Source organism: Piliocolobus tephrosceles, chromosome 9 (assembly GCF_002776525.5).
Source record: "Piliocolobus tephrosceles isolate RC106 chromosome 9, ASM277652v3, whole genome shotgun sequence".
In the NCBI taxonomy this organism is placed as follows: Eukaryota; Metazoa; Chordata; class Mammalia; order Primates; family Cercopithecidae; genus Piliocolobus; species Piliocolobus tephrosceles.
Genome location: NC_045442.1, coordinates 58,224,666 through 58,248,261, shown reverse-complemented (window position 1 = coordinate 58,248,261; position 23,596 = coordinate 58,224,666). Strand labels below are relative to the sequence as shown.

Below are 23,596 nucleotides of genomic sequence, written 5' to 3'. Positions count from 1 at the left end.
AGTTAAAAGATGTCTCAGTCACAATCATTTCTTAAGGCCCAAGAAAAAAATTTAAACATATAGTTTGGTTATCACATAATTTTAGTCAATTCTGCCACATAAATTGCCTTCTAAACATGCCATCTCTTCAGTGCACCCAGTACAGATGTAGCGAATAACATAGTTCCTTCTTGTGCACACTAGTAGCAGTGTTTAACATTCTACAGTATATTGAAATGACTCTCCCTGAAGTGAAGACTACTCCAGTTTTTTTAGTGGTCAATGAGAATAAATTACAGTGTTGGTCCTCAAAATAAAACCCAAAGGTGTCTTCATTCTCTTTCTTTCTGTATCCTACCATTTCAGATATTTTTCTTGATAGACTTAACATACATGTGTTAAGAATAATACAAGTATTAGCCCATGTAATACCTTGACCTCTCGGTTTCATGACCTTGCCCCAGTAATTTTGTCCTCTTTCAATTTCAGCCATCTACCCCGTGATTGCATTCTAGATCTTGTCATTACTAGTAATTGCATGTCCTCTGTAATCTTTGTAGTAGGTATCCCACTCTCTCCACCATCTCCCACATTTCCAGGTTCTTCCCTTCAGTACTCTGACTCCAGCTTAGAATACATAATTTACTGTTTTATCCTTTCCTAGCATCTCTCTTGTCATATTTTCCTTGGAAAAACTCCAACCTTGGTTAACTCCTACTTTTAGTTCCTATGCACTCGTACTCATGAGGAATAGATGAAGAAGCAAGAGAAAAACACAGTTATACTTCCTGGTCTTACTTGAGATACATAATCCCTAACCTTAAGTGAGTTCTCAGTATGACTGAGCAATTCTGTTTCTACAGTCTTCTACTTTACCTCTCTTCAAGGTAAGTATTTCACATGTCTCCTCTCTAACTGCTAATATCCTCTCTCTGCCCCTCATTCATAGCTAATGACTTTGTTTCATATGTCATTGATATTACTGAAGTAATTGGGAGAGAACTTAAATATCCTCCATCCTCCAAACCTGCCAGCCTACCCACATCTACCTCAGTGTTTGCTGTTTCCTTTCTTGTGACCTGCCTTCACTTCATCTAAGGCCTGTCTACTCGTGCACTAGATCCCATCTTCTCACTCACAGTAGGCTCCTGTATGTTTCCTCCCCTCCTATCCTACATCACCAACTTTTGTACAGCACCATTTCTGTATACTTATAAGCATGCTGAAATACCTTCAATTTCTTAACTATCCTTCCTGGAAAATAATTTTTTATATTCCTATCTCCACTTCCTCTTCTGTCATTCTCTATTGAACTATTTCATTTGGCTTACCTAATGTTACCTCCATCCCGTCCTACAGAAACTACTCTCGTCAAGGTCAACAGTGATCTAATGTTGCCACATTTGATTGTCAGTTTCCTGGACCTTTTGGTATTAACACAATTGATCACTCTCCTTAAAATACTATTTTTATATGCCGTCTAGAATGACACTTTCTTGATTTTTCTTCGACCTCAGTAACCATTTATTCATTGCCTGTCTCCTTTGTTCATTGCTCTTCATTTAATGGAGTGCTTGTGTCCCAGTATTTGGTCCTTGGATTTCACCTAACTAACTTTCATTAAATTTCATGTATATACTGATAACTCCCACATTTATATCTCCAATACCTATTCCTCTTCTAACTCCAGATTCATATATCCAGTTGCCTGGATGCATCTAGATACTGAAAACAATCTCAAATAATGCATCCTAGGTATCAAAAACAATCTCAAACGTACTTGCCCCAAACTGAATTCTTACCTCCTGTATCTGTTTCTCTCTCAGTCAGCCTCATTTCAGTTAATAACAATTCCATTTTTCTGGTTGCTTGGACCAGAGGCCTTGGAGATGTCTTTAATTCTTTCCTTGCTTTCACGTCCTGTCTTTGCACTGAAACTTAGAGAATGTATCAGGAATCTGAACCACTTCTCACCACCCTACTACCACCATTCTACTCCAGGCCTGCAACAGCTCTTGCCTGGTCAATTTCAGTAACCTTTTAGTCGGTGTCTCCATTTTTCACTCCTGGCCTCTCTAGTCTGTTCTCCACACAGCTGTTCCTTACCATGCCCCACCAGGACTGTGGTATTGACTGTCTGTCTGCCCCCTACTTACCTTTTGGACATCTCAAATCACTCTGCCTCCTTCACTACTGCAGTCACACTGTCCTCCTTGTTTGTCAAACACACCTAGCATGTACTCACCTTAGCCTTTATATGTATTGTCCTCTGCCTGAAGTACTCTTCCTTCTGTTCTTCTTGTGGCTCCTTTCTCCCTTTCAGGTTTTCACTCAAGTGTTACTTTTGCAAATAGGCCTCCTTCTCCTTGGGCCATCTGAAATAGCAGTCTCCCCTCACCTTAATTCCTTCACCATGCTTTACTTAGCTTCACGGGCCTGATATATATTTTTCTATCTATTTTTCTTCCTGTATAAGACAGGAAAAGTAGATAAATATATAAATGTATGTTTACATATTTATACATTCTCCTCCCCTATTTCGTTGATTATTGTAGTTTTAACACCTGGAACAGTGCCTGGCAAATATAGGCAACCCCACTTATTGTCAATAATCTTTTCTTGAAAATAACATATTCTGCCCTAAAGTGCTCACAGCGAGTCTACTTCCCATTATTTAAGTGGGAAACATTATAATGTGTTATCAATTTAAAACTCCTGTCTAGTTTTCTAAAATATAGTTCCATAAAACTCATTTATCACGGACAAATTATTATGTTGGGATAATGCTTAACATATTGAACCCTGATAACCAAACAACTAATACGAACGTTAGTAGGCAGTTCGTGTGTAATCACATTTGCTCTTCCATTGTAGTTGCTGTTCTCAATTACTTTGATTGCTTTTTATTTATTTATTTTTGAGACAGGATCTCTTTCTGTCACTCAGGCTGTGGTGCAGTGGCACGATCTTGGCTCGCTACAGCCTCCACCTCCCAGGTTCCAGCGATACTTCTGCCTCAACCTCCCAAAGTTCTGGGATTATAGGCGTGAGCCACCACACCCAGCCTACTTTGGTTCTTTCTCCACAGTTTTAATACTTCAACTTCTTTGGGATTCATTTTGTGAACAATAGGGAAAAATAAGAGCTTACTGTAAAAGACACTGTAGAAACTTGTTCAGAATAATTGAATAATAGCAGAGAATGGCCACTTGTCCCCCTTTTAGTTCTAGCAGCAGTGAAGATTTGTTGATACATAGTGAACTTTTGAAAAGCCTAAGTGTGAGTCTGACGTTATACCAGTTCAGAACTGTAACTCAAAAATATACTCATGCATTGTTTTGTTTAAAATGTTATGTTGAAATATGGAGACAGAAACATAAATTTTCATATATAAACATTGACCAAAAACACTGGGTATAGAGAGTTATCTTTGGTCTGTAATGACTATATAGTAAAAGCCAAGAGGCATTCTCCAAGGGAGTAGTATTCTATGGAGTATGCTGTTATTTATTGAAGTGCATGCATACTTTGCATACTTACTAAGTGTATGCATATTTTTTCTTTGTAATACAGAAATCTTATTAAAGATTTAGTAAGAAACAAAGGAGGTGTATGAAACATAACACCTAGCACAATTAGTATAAATTCTCGTCAGACATCACTGTCTTCTATATCTTTGTCTCTCTCTCTCTCTTTTAATATACTCATTGATGTTTTGAGATTTTACTGATTTGAAAAAAAAAAAATCAAGAAAATCATGAAAAAAATTAGGATTACTAGCATACAACATACAGTTGTTGCCGGGTGTGGTGGCTCACTCCTGTAATCCCAGCACTTTGGGAGGCCAAGGTGGGCGGATCACGAGGTCAGGAGATCGAGACCATCCTGACTAACATGGTGAAACCCCATCTCTACTAAAAATACGAAAAATTAGGCAGGCGTGGTGGCAGGCGCCTGTAGTCCCAGCTACTCAGGAGGCTGAGGCAGGAGAATGGTGTGAACCCGGGAGGCGGAGCTTGCAGTGAGCCAAGATCGCGCCACTGTACTCCAGCCTGGGTGACAGAGTGAGACTCCGTCTCAAAAAAAAAAAAAAAAAGACAGAAAATACAGTTGTTACTGAACATAAATTCACTTTTTATCACCACAAAGTGTCAGAATATGAAATTCATCATGAGAAATTCTAGGTGTTTTGGTAAGAGTGCTATTTTAACATAAGTACCACAAAGGGAACTATAATGGAAAAAAATGGAATGAGTGTAATGAAGTCCTCCATGTTCTCACACTATAGATAAAACCCTCAAATCTCTGATGTAGATAACCAGAAGAAGGAGATTCATTCTGTGAAAAATAAACAAAGCTGGATGCTAATTAAAGTGGTAAGGACAAATTTGAATCAGTAATGTGCTATTACAGTAAGAAGAGTCACACATGAACTGCACTAAACTTTGATTTGTGTAGAGGCGACTGGGCATTTTAAAGGGAGAATAAGGAAATTGGGAGAGGTTGAGTCAGACTCAGAGTTAGCTAAGTGAAAAGTTCCATATAGTGAGAAGAGGGGATTGGTCCATGTGGAACCCACCTGGGTGTTCTAGCTGGTATTTATCAAAATTAGTCTCCTACCCTCCCACAGAGACTGAAAGACAAAGGCACTGTTTTCAGCTGTTGGCTGGAACAAACAATAAGTTCTTTTGTCAGCCTTGAGTTTTCTCAGGCAGGCACTTTAAGAAGACATCTTAGGGATGCAACTTTGAGCTGCAAGAAACAATGCTAGTGATTGTTCGGGTCCTTAGGGGGCCAGGTTGAGGCCTAGTTGAGAAAAGGACTCAGAGGAGTGTGGCTGGAGTTTGGTCAAGAAGACAGCCTTTGTTCCTGGGAAATTAATGTAAATCAGACCCTATCATTCCACTTTTTATCAACTTTCCTACTAAACTTAGAATTAAATCCACCCCTCTTCCAGGGCTCAGAGAGCCTCCAGGTGAGCTCATCACTGCCTGTATTTCCAGCCTTGCATTGCACCATGCTTGCTGCTTGCCTGTTGTGCACCAGCCACACTGGTTTTCCTTCAGCCCTCCCTTTGCACATACTCACTCTGCTTGGAATGTTTTCCTGCATTCTTTGCTTGGCTAGATTCTTTTATGACTGGATAACTGTCACTTCCTCAGAAAATCCTTCCCCAGTTCACCTACCTACCACAGGTCCTCAGTTTTCTCATCTCCTTTGTTTCTTTCATAGAAAAAGTTGCATTCCAACTTACAAATGCTGGTATTTGGTTTATTCCTATGCCTACTCTTTTTTTCATTCTGCCTGCATCAGAATGTAATGCTGGATCTTGTTTACCATTGAATGCCCATCACCTAGCATTGGACTTGGCACATTTTAAGTGTTCAGTAAATATTTATTAAATGAATGGGGACCCCGGTGGCTCACGCCTGTAATCCCAGCACTTTGGGAGGCCAAGGCGGGCAGATCACATGGTCAGGAGATCGAGACCATCCTGGCTAACAGGGTGAAACCCAGTCTCTACTAAAAATACAAAAAATTAGCGAGGCATGGTGGCAGGCGCCTGTAGTCCCAGATACTTGGGAGGCTGAGGCGGGAGAATGGCGTGAACCTGGGAGGCGGAGCTTGCAGTGAGTCAAAAAAAAAAAAAAAAAACACAACAACAAATGAATGGGGACCCTTCAGAGAAACATTTGTGTGAATTAAAACAAATAATTTGCAGGTTTTTATTGACAAAATATAGAGAGAAACTTGCTAAATCAATAACTTCTATCATCAAAAAATGTCATCTGTAATATCTCAATTTTTTTTGTGGTAAAGCATTCTTGAGTATACATTCAGAGGCATTAAGTATATTCACATTGTACAACCATCACCACCCTCCATCTCCAGAAGTTTTTCATCTGCTCAAGCTGAAATTCTGCACCCACCCTACACTAATTCCTTATTCTTTCCTCCTGGCAGCCACCATTCTAGATTCCATCTCTATGAATTTCACTACTCTAGGTACCTCTTATAAGTGAAATCATATAGTGTTTGTCCTTTTGTGACTGGCTTATTTCACTTAGCTTAATGTCTTCAAGATTCATCCATGTTGTATGTCAGAATTTTCTTCTTTCTTAAGGCTGAATAATATTCCGTTATGTATATGTATGTGTATGTACACACACACAAACACACACCCCACATTTTGCTGATTCTTTCATCCCTGGGTAGACACTTGGGTTTCTTCTACCTTTAGGCTATTGTGAATAATGTTGCTGTGAACATGGGTGTACAAATATCTGAGTCTCTGCTCTCCGTTCTTTTGGGTGTATATCAGAGTAGAATTGCTGGATCAGTAATTTTATTTCTTATTTTTTGAGGAACCACCAAAATGTTTTCCACGGAGGTTGTTTCATTTTACATTCCCACCAGCAATGTACAAGGGTTCTAGTTTATCCACATACCAGCTAACATGTGTTTCTGGTTTTTGTTTGTTTGTTTGTTTGTTTTACTAATCTTAATGAATATGAAGTGATATCTCATTGTGGTTTTGATTTCCATTTCCCCAGTGACTAATGATATTGAGCATCTTTTTATGTTTTGTTGACCATTTGTCAATAAAAGAGAAATAGACATTTCTGTCTTTAGAGAAATGTAGTGCATCAGAATGTAATGCTGGATCTTGTTCTCTCTTTGAGGAAAGGTCTATTCAAGTCCTTTGCTTATCTTTAAATTAGGTTGTTTATTATTTGTTGTTGAACATACAAATATTTTGTGTAGTAGTAGAAATACAAAAATACTTAAAACATGTCTTCTTTCTTACTATTAGTGGTGTAAAGTATAATTTGCTGGCTCACACTACCCTAACCTTGGAAAGTGCTGAGGATAGTTTCAAGACCCATAATCTGTCTATTAATGGAAATGGTAAGTATAGTATATATTTTACTTATTACATATATTCTGCCTATATTTCTAATTATAGTATGTTCCCCTCAAGTGGATATCGGCTTAAATAATGGAGACATGAGTGATTCTGTTGGTTCTTTCAAATATGTCTGTCCCTCTTTCCCAAAGGAGAAAAGTTTATTTTCCTTTCTCTACGCTGAGATTTGTTTGCAAGGCTTAGTGGGAAAAGAAAGGTCTCGGGTATGCTCAATCCTTGTTTTTGACTTGGAATTTATGACTTCACCACTTTCTAGCTGGAAATTAAAGACCTGACTTATTTTTAAATTTGAAATCAAGGAAGCCAGCCTTTCTGTTAGTAGGAAGCAGAGAATGTAAGAAAGAGAAAGTAGAGTTCTTTAACCTTTTCCTCTTTGGATGGTAGTGGTAGTTATAGTTTATCCAAAATAAAGATATGGGAAACTGAAGAGAAGGGGGTTAGGTCATTAAGAAGATTGGTTAAACTTAGCATGAGCACTTGCCACTCTCCCACGTTATTTTACTTGTGATGAAAAATATGGAGCAGTGCTGGTAAGGCAGTTTGGAAGTATGATTTGGGTTATTTACTTTTGTTCATTTTCTCCAAGCAAATAAATAAAAATACGTGGTAAATGTCCTAATTATACTTACTGTTGTAAGGATCATGGCTCTGTACTGATAAGATTGATAATGTTATATCAATTTTTTTTTTGTTTCACAATGAGAAATTATGTTAAAAATATGGAATAGTTCATGAAATGTAAATATATAGTTTAAAAAATAATTAGGAAGCTAGGTGTGGTGGCTCATGCCTGTAATCCCAGTTCTTTGGGAGGATGAGATGGGAGGATCACTTGAGCCAAGAAGTTTGAGACCTGCCTGGGTAACATAGTGAGACCCTATCTCTACAAAAATAAAGAAAAAAATTAGCTGGCCATGGTCATGCGTGCGTGTAATCCCAGCTACTCAGGATACTGAGGTAGGAGGATTGCCTGACCCCAGAAGTTCAAGGCTGCACCAAGGTATGATTGTGCCACTGTTCTCTAGCCTGGGCTACAGAGCAAGACCCTGTCTCAAGAAATAGAACATATCAAGAAACAGAACATTACTACCACTCCTTTCCCTCAGTTACCCTAGGTGTACATAAGTCTCCATTTTTATGGTATATACTTCCTTGTTTTTCTTTATGGTTTTATTAATACCATCTTTGTGTGCTTCCCTAAATAATATAATTTTGCCTAATTTGAACTTTGGTATGGAATCATGTTGTCTTGGTAATTTGCTTTTTGTTCATCATTCAGTGTGTATGCTTTTCCTTACTTAAACAGTATCTTATTGTATGATAATATGTATTTATCTCTTAGACTTATTTAATTATTTTAATAGTTACAGGATTCCTCAACTTTTCTATTTCTTGGGTCAGTTTCAATAAGTTATGTTTTTATAGATACCTACCCATTTGATCTAAACTTTGAGATTTATAGGCATTAAATTTTCTATTATGTCCTTATATCTATTAATTTTCTGCAGCCTCTGTAATGTTGTTCCCTCTTTTCCATTCCTGATACTGCTTTCTGTACCATCTCTGTTTTTTAATTCTCATTCTTGTAACAGATTAGTCAGTTTTATTCACCAATGTGTTCCATATTTGTTAATTATTTGTTAGGAGTAATGATTGTAGTCTATATACTCTACATTACTACAAGAGGTGTGATAAAATCTAATTCTGTGATTGTGGATTTTTCGACCCATAGTTATATCTATTTTTGCTGTATATAATTTGAACCTTTGTTTTTGATTCATGTAAGTGTTTAATTGTGTATTTTCTTCTTTTACCTCACACTGTACTTATTTTTATGTTACAAACACGCCTCTTCAAACAGCATTATATTGGATTTTAGTTTTTCTCTAATTTGATAATCTTTTTTTTACTGAAGCTTTTAGTCCTTTTGTATTTAATATCAAATAGCTGTATATTTGGGTTTAAGTCTATGATAACCTGTGTTTTCTATTTGTCTCACCTATTACATGGTTATTTTTTTCTTGCCTTTTAAGGCACTTTTTCCTTGTTTGAATTAAAGTTATACATCCTTTTTCTCATTTTTTAGAATTTACCCCTAAAAATTTTATTAATCATACCTACTAAAAACTAAACTTAATAGTTTTGTGCTTCTCTCAGACAATACAAGGACTTTAGAACAGTTAAACTCTTTTTTCCCTAACCTATGTGCTATTGTTATATATTGTAATTCTTTTTTCTTTTAGCAAGATGTTTTATAGATTTAATACTTAGATTTACCTATATGTTTCTATGACTACTTGTATCTTATGCCTTGCATCTGGGATACTTTTCCTTCTGCTTGAAGTATAAGCCCTAGAATTTCTTTTAGTGTGTTATGCTGATATCAAACTTCTTGTTCTTTTTGTTTATCTGAAGGTGGCTTTATTTTGCCTCATTATTGAAGATGTTTCTTAATTCTGCAGTTTTAATTTTGTCTTGTTGAATATCGAAATTATAATTCCAATATTTTTGGCTTCTATTATTTTATTACAAATGTTGTAAATAATTTGCCAGTGTGTCACCACTATGAGTGTAATCTTTTTATTCCTTTTTGCCTTTGGTTTTCTAAAATTTTACCATGGTATAATTAGGTGTAGATTTTATTTATGCTGCTTGGCGTTTCTTGAGCTTCTTTACGTTGTTGGTATGTTTCATCAGTTTGGACAAAATCTCACTTATCTAATTTGAAACTGCCTCTGCTGTTGTGTAACTTTAGTTCTTTTTGCATGCTTTGTATCCTTCATGTTTCTGACTCTTTATGATGTACTTTTCAACTAACTTACAGATATTTAGGACATAAGCTAGTCATAAATCTGAGATTGTCTATATAAAGAAGTTTGCTTTCAAACTTTTAAACTTATAAATCACAAAGTTAATTTCAGATGTATTACTGAAATACATGCTTTTACAGAATTTTTATTTCATTTGCTGCCTGTTTTAGGAAAGATAACTTTTGTTTATTTGTGTTTGCATTTTGGAATAGTATGTATTATGCTTGTGCATTCATTTTTCCCAGATTAAGCCCTTATTTCTAAAATATAGCAGTTTTAAAAATGTATTAATAAAAATGATTTGAATAGTCTCAGAACATTGTATAGTAGAATCTTGGGCAGGTGCTATTCTATAGTAGAATCTTGGGCAGGTAAGTTTAAAACTTTTTGGTTTCACTATAAACCTTTGCTGCCTTGCATGTATGTATTAACTATTTTTACAAAAAAAATTCTGGGGTAATTAAAACTTTTGGGTAAATAATAGTTATGGCCAGTAACTAGCCATTTTGTAGGCACTACTAACAGGGCACAGCGAAAACTTTAAAAATCATTTTTATGTGGTCCAGAGTGAACTAAGGGCCATATGTTGGGTTTTTATTTATACTCTGATGCCTAGAATCATTTAATGCTTTCCTCCATATAGATAGGTAGTACACAGGTAAGTATCTTCATTAAAGGAGTATCTTAATGTTTTTTTGAAAGAACTTTTTTAAACAATGTCAAAGTTACAGAAAAGTTGCAAGTTGAATGTCAAGATTTTTTTTTTTTTTTTAATTAGAGATGGGTATCGGTATATTACCCAGTCTGGCCTCAAACTCCTGGATGCGAGCACTCCTCCCACCTTGGCGTCCTGAGTAGCTGGGACTACAGGCACACATTACCATACTCAACTTGAATGTCAAGATCTTTTTTTTTCCTCAAAAAAATATGAGAGCAAGTTGCTTACATGATAGTCCATACCCCAAAATGTATTAATACATATTTGCTACTATCAGGACATTCAGCTACATCACCATCACTCTCGAAGTCAAGGAATGAATACTAATACATTACCACCATATAATCCTCGGAGTCCATTCAAGATGTTGCCCATCATCCCAATAATGTTCATTATGGCAGAGGGATACAGTGCAGAATCATATTTCATTTAATTATCATGCTTTTTAATTTTCCTTCAATCTGGACTAGTTCTTCATTCATTGGGCTCTAATGTTCGATGTCAGGCTCCTCTTCCCAGGCATACCTCTTTTACCCTGCTTGCTCAAGCTAGAGTCCCAAATCTAGGCTGCGCCCCAGTGTCATCACCCTCTCAGCCCCTTCAGCTGCTGATACCTCCTGCAGGCAGCCCCTGCTACTCACCATTCTCACTCTGCCTGTCTGTCTCCATCATCCCTTTCCAGCACACCATAGCTCCTTCTCCAGTCTTGGCACAGATGTTTATGTTGGGGTCTACCTAATGGCTTATGACTGAATTGTTCAGCAAGAGAAGGGGAGGAGGAAGGGCCAAAAATGTTGATTACGTTATCTTAAGTTCTCTAAAATAATGTTTTTTGTTTTTGTTTTGCTTTGTTTTTGAGATGGAGTCTTGTTCTGTTGCCCAGGCTGGAGTGCAACCTCTGCCTCCCGGGCTCAAGCGATTCTTCTGCCTCAGCCTCCCAAGCAGCCTGGACTACAAGCATGCACCACCATGCCCAGCTAATTTTTGTATTTTTAGTAGAGATGGGGTTTCACCATATTGGCCAGGCTGATCTCACTCCTGACCTCAAGTAATCCGCCTGCCTCGGCCTCGCAAAGTGAAATAATGTTTCATTCGGAGGATCACCTTTCTAATTATTATAATGAAAATCAGAGCAAAAATTAGAATTTGACAAACATAAATTACTTTATTAGAATGTTTTTATATTAAATGAGATCACTTATATTCTCTGAACAGCTTTCATTGAATAATTAAAATCAAACAAGAGACTAAAGAGTTCATATTTATTCAGGTGGTAGCATGCTGTAAACGATCAGTTATAATATTATCCTGTCCTTTCTATTCTCGTATTTGATTTTCTCACTAAATATGGCACTAGTATTTGGGTAGGATGAATCTTTACATAAAAGTAATTCTAAAATATGTTCTGTACAAAGCAAAACAAAATTGTAAAAAGAGAAAAATCAAAATGTATGATGACCTTAAATAAACTTATATTTATAACTTGATTTTTTTCTTTCTCCTTTAAATAGAGGAGTCTTCATTTTGGCTTCCCCTATATGGCAACATGTGCTGCCGACTAGTTGCCCAGCCAGCTTGTATGGCTGAGGATGCATTTGCAGGATTTCTTAATCAGCAGGTTAGAGGACTTTAAATATCCTACAACAATTGTAGCTCTACTTTAAATCTTAATATACTGGCAGTTGTTTCACCTTCTGATACTGAGAAGTATTTTTTAAGCCTTTTTTTAAATGTCAGTTTTCTAAATGTTATCAGATATAAACTGTAGGGGATGTGGGGTGAAAAGAATGACAAGGCAGAGAGGGATCTACTGCAATGTTGATGGCTAAGGTGCTACCTCTCCATGCTCCTCTGCTTCATTAATAGCAGGAACAGGATAATCAGCAACAGAGGGCTCCTTGTGGAAACTGATGAGGTCTGCTCAACACCTTTTGCATAAAGGTCTTTCTGGCAGACAGCGTTTGGCACGGTTTAGGACTCGGAGCTTCCAGAGCTGTGTCTGTGCCACCTACTCCTGATTTATTTATAACCATAGTTATTTATATTCAGTAAATAATTAATTGCGAACTTCAATGAATCAATAGCTTTTTCTAAAAGATTCCATTAGGAGGAAAGAAAATTTGCATTCTTACAGGGTAGTTGACATTTTCCGATACTCTGAGAACAGTAAGGGAAAATAATATTTTGAACATATAGAATTGTTTTTATAATTTTCCTGAGTCATTTGATGAATTGCCATAGAATTCTAGGCACTAATTTTTAACCGACTAGCTTTTCTAAAACACCATTATGGTTTTATGTGTGTAAAAGTTAGGTGGTGATCGTTGCCTCCATTTCACTTAATGCCTTTAATTCCAAACTTTTCTTCTCTGATATTAACATACTCTTGGATTTGGAGCAATTGACCTTTTGTATATCAAATTAATGGATAATTCTATCACATTTTAAAAATTCTAAATAATTTAACTTTGATAAGTATTTTGATGAATTTAAAGTGATAACTTAAAATTGATAGTCTCTTGATTTTTTTTTTTTTTCCAGCAAATGGTAGAAGGTCTGATTAGTTGGAGAAGGCTGTATTGTGTTTTGCGAGGAGGTAAACTCTATTGTTTTTACAGTCCAGAGGAAATTGAAGCTAAAGTGGAACCAGCTTTGGTAGTACCCATTAACAAGGTAAAGGAAATGCTATTTTGAGAAAAAAAGATACATCTTAGGAAGTTTGTTTTTGTATGTGCAGTTTACATTGTTGTTGTCTTATAAATAAAAGAGAAGCACTGGTAAAAACAGATTACTTCATAAATACAATTTAATCTGTTTCTGTTTTTCTATTAGAGCTTATCTGTTATAAGAAAATGTATATTTCCTAAGAAAACATAGTAATGGACATCTATACCAGTAAATAGGTTTTAAAGCAGAGAATGTAACTCCACATTAACAGTATATTTAATTTTTTTATGAATTTAAGAGATTAAACATAAATTGTTTAATTGTTTAAGCTCATGTTATAGTGATGCTCTTTCTAGTTAGTATTCAAATGAAGCCATAAAAAGACATTCTTGACTATACTTTCTGATTTCTTATGGGATTGATGGGCAATTGTCCAATCTTGTGTCAGAATAGAAAAGTCTGCCAGTCCATTTAGAATAGTTGAGTGCTTATACTGCATTTAAAAAGTAGTACCGGCCGGGCGCGGTGGCTCTAGCCTGTAATCCCAGCACTTTGGGAGGCTGAGACGGGCGGATCACGAGGTCAGGAGATCGAGACCACCCTGGCTAACACGGTGAAACCCCGTCTCTACTAAAAAAACACAAAAAAACTAGTCGGGCGATGTGGCGGGCGCCTGTAGTCCCAGTTACTTGGGTGGCTGAGGCAGGAGAATGGCGTAAACCCGGGAGGCGGAGCTTGCAGTGAGCCGAGATCGCGCCACTGCACTCCAGCCTGGGCGACAGAGCGAAACTCCGTCTCAAAAAAAAAAAGGTAGTACCACACCACCTAGAGAATTTGTCAAGTATATATATAGTGGTTTGATACAAAGGAGACTATTGAAATCTAGCTACAGTTTTTTCATCTAGAATCCTATAGGACAACTTTTCAATATAACGCAGACTTAGTTTCTTCTACTTCACGGTCTTAAATTTAGCTTTGTCTATTATTCAAGTCTAGTGTTGATTAGAGGATTTTTCTTTCCTCAATTTTTAGAGCATTCCTACTCTAGAATAATTGCATTTCTAGACCGAAATACCATGGTTTTTGCCTACAGGCTGCCCCTAATTGTTTCTAGTTGTTCTACTTTGCTTGTCTTTGGCGGTTGAAGTGTGTGATGAAACATGAGGCATCACGTTTGTTCTCCTCGTCTTTGAAATTATCCTTTAAAGAAGAATGTAAAGTTGTATGTCCTTTTATATAATAGTTGTATTCCTGAAAACCTGTGGGTACCAGTCTACTAATCTATGAAGACTTTAGTTTCATGATCTTTTTCAATAATAACATTTTTGTCTATTTCTATTCCGCTTTTAGAAATTACATTGCTTTTTACCTACAGGAAGTCTTTTAGTGAGACTTTTTATTATATAAATTCACCTAATTTAACTGTTTTGTTTAAACTGTTTTGTTTTGACAAAACAAATAAGGACATAATACCTCAGTATTATAATGAATCTATTTTGGCTTAGAAAAGTAGGTTTTTGAAATATATAATTTTATTAATGAAAAATTGACATGCTTTTTTCGTTACTTGCCAACTTTTTTTATTTTGTTTGGTTTGTGCAGAGTTGTCTTTCCTGCCAGTTTTTCACACTTTAGTCTTTTGAAAATTTCATGTGGAAAAACTGAAACAGAATAATGAACACCTGTATACCATTCATCTAGACTCTTCAGCTGTTGTTAACATTTTTCCACATTTGCTTTCTCTCTAGTTAAAATTTTTTTCTGAACCATTTTAAAATCAGTTGCAAATAACATTTCTTCTCTGAATATGTTAGCATATTTCTGCTAAAACCAAGGACAGTTTTTCGTAACCATAATAGTATTGTCATGCTCAAAAAGTTTGTTGTTGATACTTATTCTCTAATATACAAAAGAAATTGCTCTAATTGTCCCCACAATATCCTTTCTAATTTTTCTTTATTGTTTGATCCAGGACCTCATCAAGGATCATGTACTGCATCTGGTCAGCATTTCCTTGGATTCCTTTCATCTAAATTGTGCCCTTCACCTTCTGCCTTTATTTATTTATGCTTTTCATTACATTGACTTTTTTTTAAAGTCCAGGCCAGTTTTCTTCTTAGAATTTCTCCAAATCTATATGTAACTAATTATTTCACTAGATTCAGCTTAAATAATTTTGGTAAAAGTTCTATATATGTGATTATGTCTGATTTGGCTTTTACTAAATAGCTGAGGAGTAAAAATGAAATCCTAGTTTTTTTCTTCTATTTTATACCATAGAATATTCAGTCATAAAATAAATTAAAATGTAATCTAAACAAATGATATTTTAAAAGTCATTTGTTTTATTTGAAGACAGTCTTGAAGGAATTCAACTCGCCTTATCTCAGCCCTTTAAGATAGGCAAAGCAGGTATGGCAGCCCTCTTTTACAGGTATAGTATTTGTTTTACAAGTGAAGAAATAGAGATCAGATGGAACTTTCCAAACTAGTAAGGAAAATTATATGGCTCACCCTTTTCCTAATGAGTAGGAAAAAATAGATAAAAATTCATGGACTGTTTTTGCTATTTCCTCATAGGCATACTGCTAGACTAGATTTGGAAGGCAGAATTAGACTTTTTCCTCTCTTCGTTATCACTGTAAATCAATTTTGAAAGTTAAAAAGTAGTTGTAAAATGAAGTTCTGAGCATGAAGCCACAGTAGACTTATAGGCGATGACTTAGACATGTGTGGAAACTTTATGATTTAAATTTAAGAGAACATTTATAATAAAACTGTGTTATTGTAATCAGTGTGTCTGTATTTTCAGTCTGATGACAAGGATCTAATTCCAGAAAAGTGGTGACAATGTTTATATGGCCTGACTGAATTGACCTTTTTTAATTGATTTACTTTTTCTTGTGGTAATAAAGGCTGATGGCCAGGTGACTAATGAGATTTTGTAGTCAATCAGTGCCATTGTTAAGATGACTGAAATCAGCAGACTTACAAATTCTAGTGTTTCTTCCACAATTGGCCATTACATATCACAGGAAAATTATTAATTTATTAATTTGTATAGATTTAGCCTTGTACTTGGAGACAATGTGAGCTACATTTGACCTTGAGGACTGATGACTCAACTATCTCTTCCATTGTACATAACTTCTATCTAAAGTACAAAAGAGCATTTTAAAATTAGAACATGAAATAAGAGTTAATGTTGGAAAGATATATTTATTATTATTATAGATTATAAAAAAACATAATTTGGTTGTTAATCTCAAAGATAAAACTGATGACAAAGTATTCTGTTTTCCTTCTTTGCAATATTGCCATCTTAAGTTTCTCCAGTGTTGGTTTCCTGTGTTTTTCTCTTTAGAAGCTTTTTTCTCTTTGTAGTTCTTACTTGTACCTCAGGCTTCCTTTGAATTTTTCCATTCACCTGAAAACTTCCCACTTAATAGTGAATTCACTGATCTTCTTATTCAAAACATCAAGCACTATTCCAGTCAAGAAATATATTTGTTACTTCCTAAAACATGACTGTTATGTAATTATTTTTCCTTTTAAAGTAATTTTTGTTTTTGCTCAGCTTACAAAATGATTCAAATGTACAGAAAAGTTGAAGAAAAAAAAAACTATACTGATGGCCCATGTATATACCACCTAGACTCAGCAGTTAACATTTTGTCGTATTTACATTATCTCTTTGATTAAATTTATATTTTTTGATGACCCATTTGAACTTAAGACTTTGATATCATGATACTTCATTCCTGAATACTTCAACATGTAACTCCTATTAATAAAAATAGGGGCCTGCATATATATACATAATCGTAATACCATTATCACAGTTAAGAAAATTAAAAATAATTTTCTTATGTCACCTAATATTCAGTCCATATTCAGATTTTCCCGTTTTCCCAAAATGGCCTTTTAGCTCAGGTCTTCAGTCCGGGATTATTCAGGGATTATGCATCCTCTGCAGTTCTTCTGATTTGTAAATGAGGTCTAGAGGCTTGATTGTGTTTATGTAAAACATTTTTATTAGAAGATTTTATGATTGATGACAGACAGGTACTTTATAGAGCCTCCCATTAGAAGGCTCATGATGTCAGGTTGTCGCCACTGCTGGTGATGCCCTCTCTCCAACATAAAGTAATCTTCCCTCTTTACAACTAGCAAGTAGTCAGTGAGGAGACGCTTTAGCACTGTGTGACTGTCTTGGTTTCCTAACAGTCTTTCACATAATGGTTTTAGCCACCTGTGATTGTCTTTGCCTAAATCAGTTATTACACAGGAGATTCTGAGTGATTTTCTCATACTACTTTCCTTCTACATAGGTCCTTCCTTTTGGCATTCTTTTTGTGAAGAAGTTTTTCTTATAAACTAGGGGTGAATTACAGTCTCTTGTGAAAAGGCAGGATAAATACTTGATATATTAATTGCCAATTTTCAGGGTAAGAAGTTGGTCTCATGTATTGGTGTTGCATTAGTATTGGTAATATATATTGGAGCTGGTATTATCTCTCCAGGGGTAGCAGATGAGTGTTATCTTCCTCTCTGCCCTACCTTCACTGTCTCATATAGTGATAAATTCGTAGGTTTTTAATCTATTCAATGTTTTAAATTACTTGGTTTTTAATTTCTAAGGTAGATGTTTTGATTGTTTTTCTTACCTTGCACATTTGTAAGGGAGACATGTTATTAGCATTGTCTTTTTGGTTTTTTGTTTGTTTGTTTAAGACAGGGTCTGGCCCTGTCACTCAGGCTGGAGTGCAATGGTGCCATCACAGCTCACTGCAGCCTCCAATTCCCAGACACAAGGGATCCTCCCTCCTTAACCTCCCTAGTAGCTGGGACTACAGGTACATACCACTATACCTAGCTAATTTTTATATTTTTTGTAAAGATAGGGTTTCACCATGTTACCCAGGCTGGTCTCAAACTCCTGGGCTGAAGCAATCTGCCTGCCTCAGCCTCCCAAAGTGCTGGGATTACAAGTATGAGCCACCATACCCAGCTTTTTAGTATATTCTTTTTTTTTTTTTTAACTATTTATTTATTTATTTTTGAGATGGCGTCTTGTTCTGTCGCCCAGGCTGGATTGCAGTGGCACGATCTTGGCTCACTGCAACCTCCGTCTCCTGGGTTCAAGCTATTGTCCTGCCTCAGCCTCCCAAGTAGCTGGGATTATAGGCACCCACCAACATGCTCGGCTAATTTTTGAAGTTTTCTCTGTGCCCTGTTGGTAGTGCCTACAAAATGGATAGCTACTGACCCGTAACTATTATTTACCTAAAAGTTTTAACTACCCCAGAATTTTTTTTAAAGTACAGACGGAGTTTCACCATGTTGCCTAGGGTGGTCTTGAACAATGTATTCTAAAATAAACAAAAGATAAAAGCCAGTTTGGTATTTTCTGATACAGCAGGTAAGGATCAAATAAAACTTTTAAGAATAGTGTTTCTCGGCTGGGCACGGTAGCTCACGCCTGTAATCCCAGCACTTTGGGAGGCCAGCATGGGCGGATCACAAGATCAGGAGATTGAGACCATCGTGGCTAACAGGATGAAACCCCATCTCTACTAAAAATACAAAAAATTAGGCATGTTGGCACACACCTGTAGTCCCAGTTACTTGGGAGGCTGAGGCAGGAGAATCTCTTGCACTTGGGTGGCAGAGGTTGCAGTGAACTGAAATCATACCACTGCACTCCATCCTGGGCGACAGAGTGAGACTCCGTCTCAAGAAAAAAGAATAGTGTTTCTCTTTTAGTTTTTAGTATATTTCTAATGGTTGGTCTCTAAGATCTTTAAGCTTAATAATGTTAAACATTACATACAAATCAGAGTTTTTTGTCTTTTGGTTGTCTTCTTTTCTCATGAAAATAATTTTCCTTAATGCTACTTTAAAAATTGTTTGAAAACATAAATTTCACAGTTGCTAAGGTATATAAATAATAGTTCTGTTATTTAGATCACAGGATCTGTTCTCAAGCTATAATTCTTGTCCTTCTAAATGGCATTTCCTGTAAGGCTAAGTTAGTTCATTAATTTTCATAGAGAGCCGTCTGTGGAAATAGTCACATTAAGGGAAGAAAAGCCTAAAAGCTTTTCCCCTCCTATTTTCAATCCAAATTTGAAAGGGTGATTTACTTCAAAGCGATTGCTTCAAATTCAGAAAACTTCACAAGAATGTTCTTGAGCAAGACATTCTCAGTAACAGGTACTTAACTGAATTTCCTACACATTATAGAAAGCATTTTGTTAACCAAAGCTTTATCTGTTGTCAATAGGGTGAGGAGTGTGATGGTTAAAAAAAAGTGTGAGTCTTTGAGATCAAGCCTTTTCTTGTTTTAAATATCATATACATCATTCATTTTAATAAAATCTGTACTAAACAAGTCAATAACACTAGTTACTGTAGTAGACCTTGGTTAAATTGTTTTGAAAATACTTTTTAACTATTATATTTATCATAGACCCTAGAAAGCAAAATTATTATGGAGCACATGGGATTTTAATCCAATTATGTTAGTTTCCTTAATATCTAATCGTATCAACTATTCAGATTTTTAAAAGTAAATATAACAAAAATAATTTTTCAAACATTTTCCTGCAGGAGTTTACATCTGATTTAATTAATATAAATTTAAAATAATTATATTAAACTGATACTAATCATACCTCATGGCTGGTTTAACTTATAGCTATGGATTACATATTTCAAACATATTTCAAACATTCCTTGTCATATATATGAAGACATCCTTTTTTGTCAGTAGAGTGTATATAAAGTCTAAAACTTGTTCTTAGCACCAACATTTTGTCTTCATTCCTGATTAACAGGACTTCAGATGAAGCACTTTTCAAATAACTCATTTATCTTTACAGCATGTTTGTAAGGAAGATATGAAATATTATCTGCATTACAGACAAGAAAGAGGCGTTACAAGAAAGAGGCGTTAATAATAGACTGACTTTGGTTTTTGTGTTTGTATTTTATTTTTTGATTGTTTACTTTGGAAAAAAATTCAAGGTAATTTATACATAGAATAGTATAAATGAACCCATTTGTACTCTCACACATTGCCTCCACATTACATATATTTTGAAGCAAATCCTAGAGACCATATCATTTTGCTTGTAATATTCCAGTTGTCACCCTTAAGAAAATTTATGCTTTTATATATAAGTTGTCATATGTAGATATAATTATATGTAGTTAATATATCGTCAAAAATCCAGGCAGTCTTTAAAATCCCCAGTCTCAATTTTTTTAAGTTTTTTGAGTTAGGATCCAAATAAGGGCCACATATTATGGTTGATTGATAGGTCTTTTAAGTCTCTTTAGAAAAAGAAATGCTTGTACATTGTTGGTGGGGGTGTAAATTAGTTCAGCCATTGTGAAAGACAGTGTGTTGATTCCTCAAAGACCTAAAGACAAATACCATTCAACCCAGCAATCCCATTAACTGGGTGTATACCCAAAGGAATATAAATCATTCTGGAGATCATTATCCTTAGCAAACTAACACAGCAACAGAAAACCAAATACCACATGTTCTCACTTATAAGTGAGAGCTAAATGATGAGAACACATGGACACGTAGAGGGGAACACCACGCTCTGAGGCCTATCAGAGAGTATGGAGGGTGGGAAGAGGGAGAGGATCAGGAAAAATAACTAATGGTTACTAGGCTGAATACCTGGGTGATTAAATAATCTTTACAACAGACCCCCGTGACACAAGTTTACCTATGTAACAAACCTGCACTTGTACCCCTGAATTTAATACTACTACTACTACTACTAATAATGAATATGTTGGCTTATGTTTACTCACACCTCAAAATCCCCCCTTCACACACACACACCATGCACAATTTATTTGCTGAAGAAATTGATATTTTATCCTACAGGGTTTTTCCATAGTCTGGATTTTTCTAGTTGCATCCCTGGGTTGCCATTTTTCTTTTCCTTTTCTTTTTTTTTTTGAGATGGAGTTTTGCTCGTGTTGCCCAGGCTGGAGAGTAATGGTGCGATCTCAGCTCGTCGTAACCTCTGCCTCCCAGGTTCAAGCAATTCTCCTATCTCAGCCTCCCTCCAGTAGCTGGGATTACAGGCATGCGCCACCATGCCCAGCTAATTTTGTATTTTTAGTAGAGATGGAGTTTCTCCACGTTGATCAGACTGGTCTCGAACTCCTAACCTCAGGTGATCTACCTGCCTCTGCCTCCAAAAGTGCTGGGATTACTGGCTTGAGCCACTGCACCCAGCCTGCCCTTTTCTTACATTTTTGGATCATATTCAGATTTGTTCGTTGGTTAGTAAGAATACATTTTAGGAAGGGTCATATACTTTCATCAAGAAGCATATCATATATCTAGGTCTTCCGCTCATCTTAACAACCACTGATGAGCATCGTTTAGATCCTTTATTTCATTAAGGATTGCAAACCGGTAGCTTTTTTGCATTGCTTATAGCTGGAATGTCTCTACTTCATCAGCTCTTTGGTTACCCTGAAGTATAATTCTTGTAGGGAAGACAGGATAAGTGCTTGGGTTTTTTTTGTTTGTTTGCTTCTTTGTTTTTTCCCATTTATATGTCAGTTACCAAAATAATGAGATAGTTTCCTACTGTCTTTCATAGGTGACCAATGAGTTAGTTTTTAAATATCATTATGAATTTTTGGATTTAAAGACAAGCCATGTGTCTGTCCATTGCCGTTGCTGTTCTAGTCGATGTTCTAACTGTCCAGTGTTTGACGGGTAGAAGCCCCTTAGAGTTGACTCTTGAATCCTTTTGACGTAACCCAAGGAATCTTAGATTTCTGATAGGACAAGATATTTCTGAATCATCTTATACATTTCCTGGCCCAGGCTGAGGATCAGTCATTTCTTCAAAAAGCACTGTTTCCTTTTTGTAGTAAAGAGTATTTAGGGACCATAATCTGGGTGCATTTTTTAGGGTTGTATCGTCAAAAGTAACATAAATAATTTATAAATCGAGTCCTGTTCTAGTAATTTTCCATGTACAGGGAAATGAAGAGGTGGAAGGAAGTACAGTTTTAATTCAAAATAATAATTTTTTAAAACCTAAATGAAACTTTCCTGTGACTTTAGAGTTTTTGTTTTATTACAAAATTGACTTCCCAGATAATGTTTTTATTGATTTCACTTGGCATTCTCTAGGTAACACCACCATCTCATGGAGTGAAAAATTGCAGACTGACAAAAAGCAAACCCAGCTACAGATTAAAATTTCACAGTGAATAATCTCAAATCTATTTACAAATCAAGGAAAGTTGACTGTAAAACCTCCTAGATCAATTAAAGTTTTGAGATTAGCAAAAACAATACAGGAAACGCTAGGCTTAATAGAATACTTCTCACAGAACATGTTTCCTCATAAAGAATTGGATTGGAGATTACTTCCAGGAACTGGGCCTTCCGGTACAAAATTTTTTAATCATTATTTGAGTTGTTCTTTTCCTATTTCATTTGTTTATTCTTTAAATATTTTTTAGCCATTTACTGAGTACGAGGCAATATTTTAGGTGGCAGAAATATGGGGGAAGGCGGAGAATTACCAAGTTCCTTGTTTTCATACCCTAAGAGGAGATACTTCCCTTACGTAAACACATAAGCCCGTAAATAACAGTCCTAAAATTCACCTTAGTGTTTTCTAATCACTCCCTTTTTTGAGAATTGAAGACCTGAGCGCTATTGTTGATATTTTCCCACACTGAAAAAACAGCTTGCATGAACTGTCTGACACTCTAAGAAACTTCACTTGTATTAATCACTTTTTCTTCAACATGCAATTTTTTGGTTAAAAATTTTCCAGTAAATTATTTTGGATAATAACATAGAAGTTAATTCAAATTCTGCATTTCATTTGTACCTTTTGAAACCCTCTCATATTTTAAAAATGTAGCAATGTTTATGGCTACCAGAATTAATGGAGTATATATAGTAGTATTTATATATTTTTGCATTATATTCTCTTAGAAGGATATAAATGATTGAGTTCATCAGATTTTCTATGTAGTGGTTTCAGTTGAAATGAAACCTTGGTAAAAATATCCAAATTCATCGATAAAAATCAAATTTCCCTTATTTAAAAATTGAATCCACTTTAATCCTTTATACAAAAAGTAGTCAGAAATGTTTATTAGAATGGAATTGGTGCAGGGAAGCACAATTTCAGTAACAAGAATACTTTTTATTTTCTAATACAATAGAGGGTTTTCCCCCACTATGATTTAACCTTCGATTAGTCTGATAAGAGTAGCATATCAAAGATTCTTCCTAGAGCTTAAGTCATTCTCTGCTAGCTACAAAGCTTATAGATAAGCTTTATATTCACAGTGGATGATTAGGTGCATCTTTGAGCTCCAAGGATACCATTTAGGGCAAAATCTGTTACGTAATAAAAATAATTACTTAAAAGAATTAATTCACGAAGTTTATTACCAAGCCATAGAAGTGTAAAAAGACTC

At 35.6% G+C, this 23,596-nt stretch overlaps 1 protein-coding gene across 1 annotated transcript in view; it reads left to right on the top strand.

The window, feature by feature from the left end:
• LOC111537963 (rhotekin-2) overlaps positions 1 to 23,596 on the top strand; it is a 45,855-nt gene that overhangs the window by 9,821 nt on the left and 12,438 nt on the right. The window contains exons 3-5 of the mRNA XM_023205139.1: positions 6,794 to 6,888; positions 11,947 to 12,053; positions 12,977 to 13,108. Coding sequence (XP_023060907.1) covers positions 6,794 to 6,888; positions 11,947 to 12,053; positions 12,977 to 13,108 — 334 coding nt within the window. The remainder of the gene's footprint in view (positions 1 to 6,793; positions 6,889 to 11,946; positions 12,054 to 12,976; positions 13,109 to 23,596) is intronic.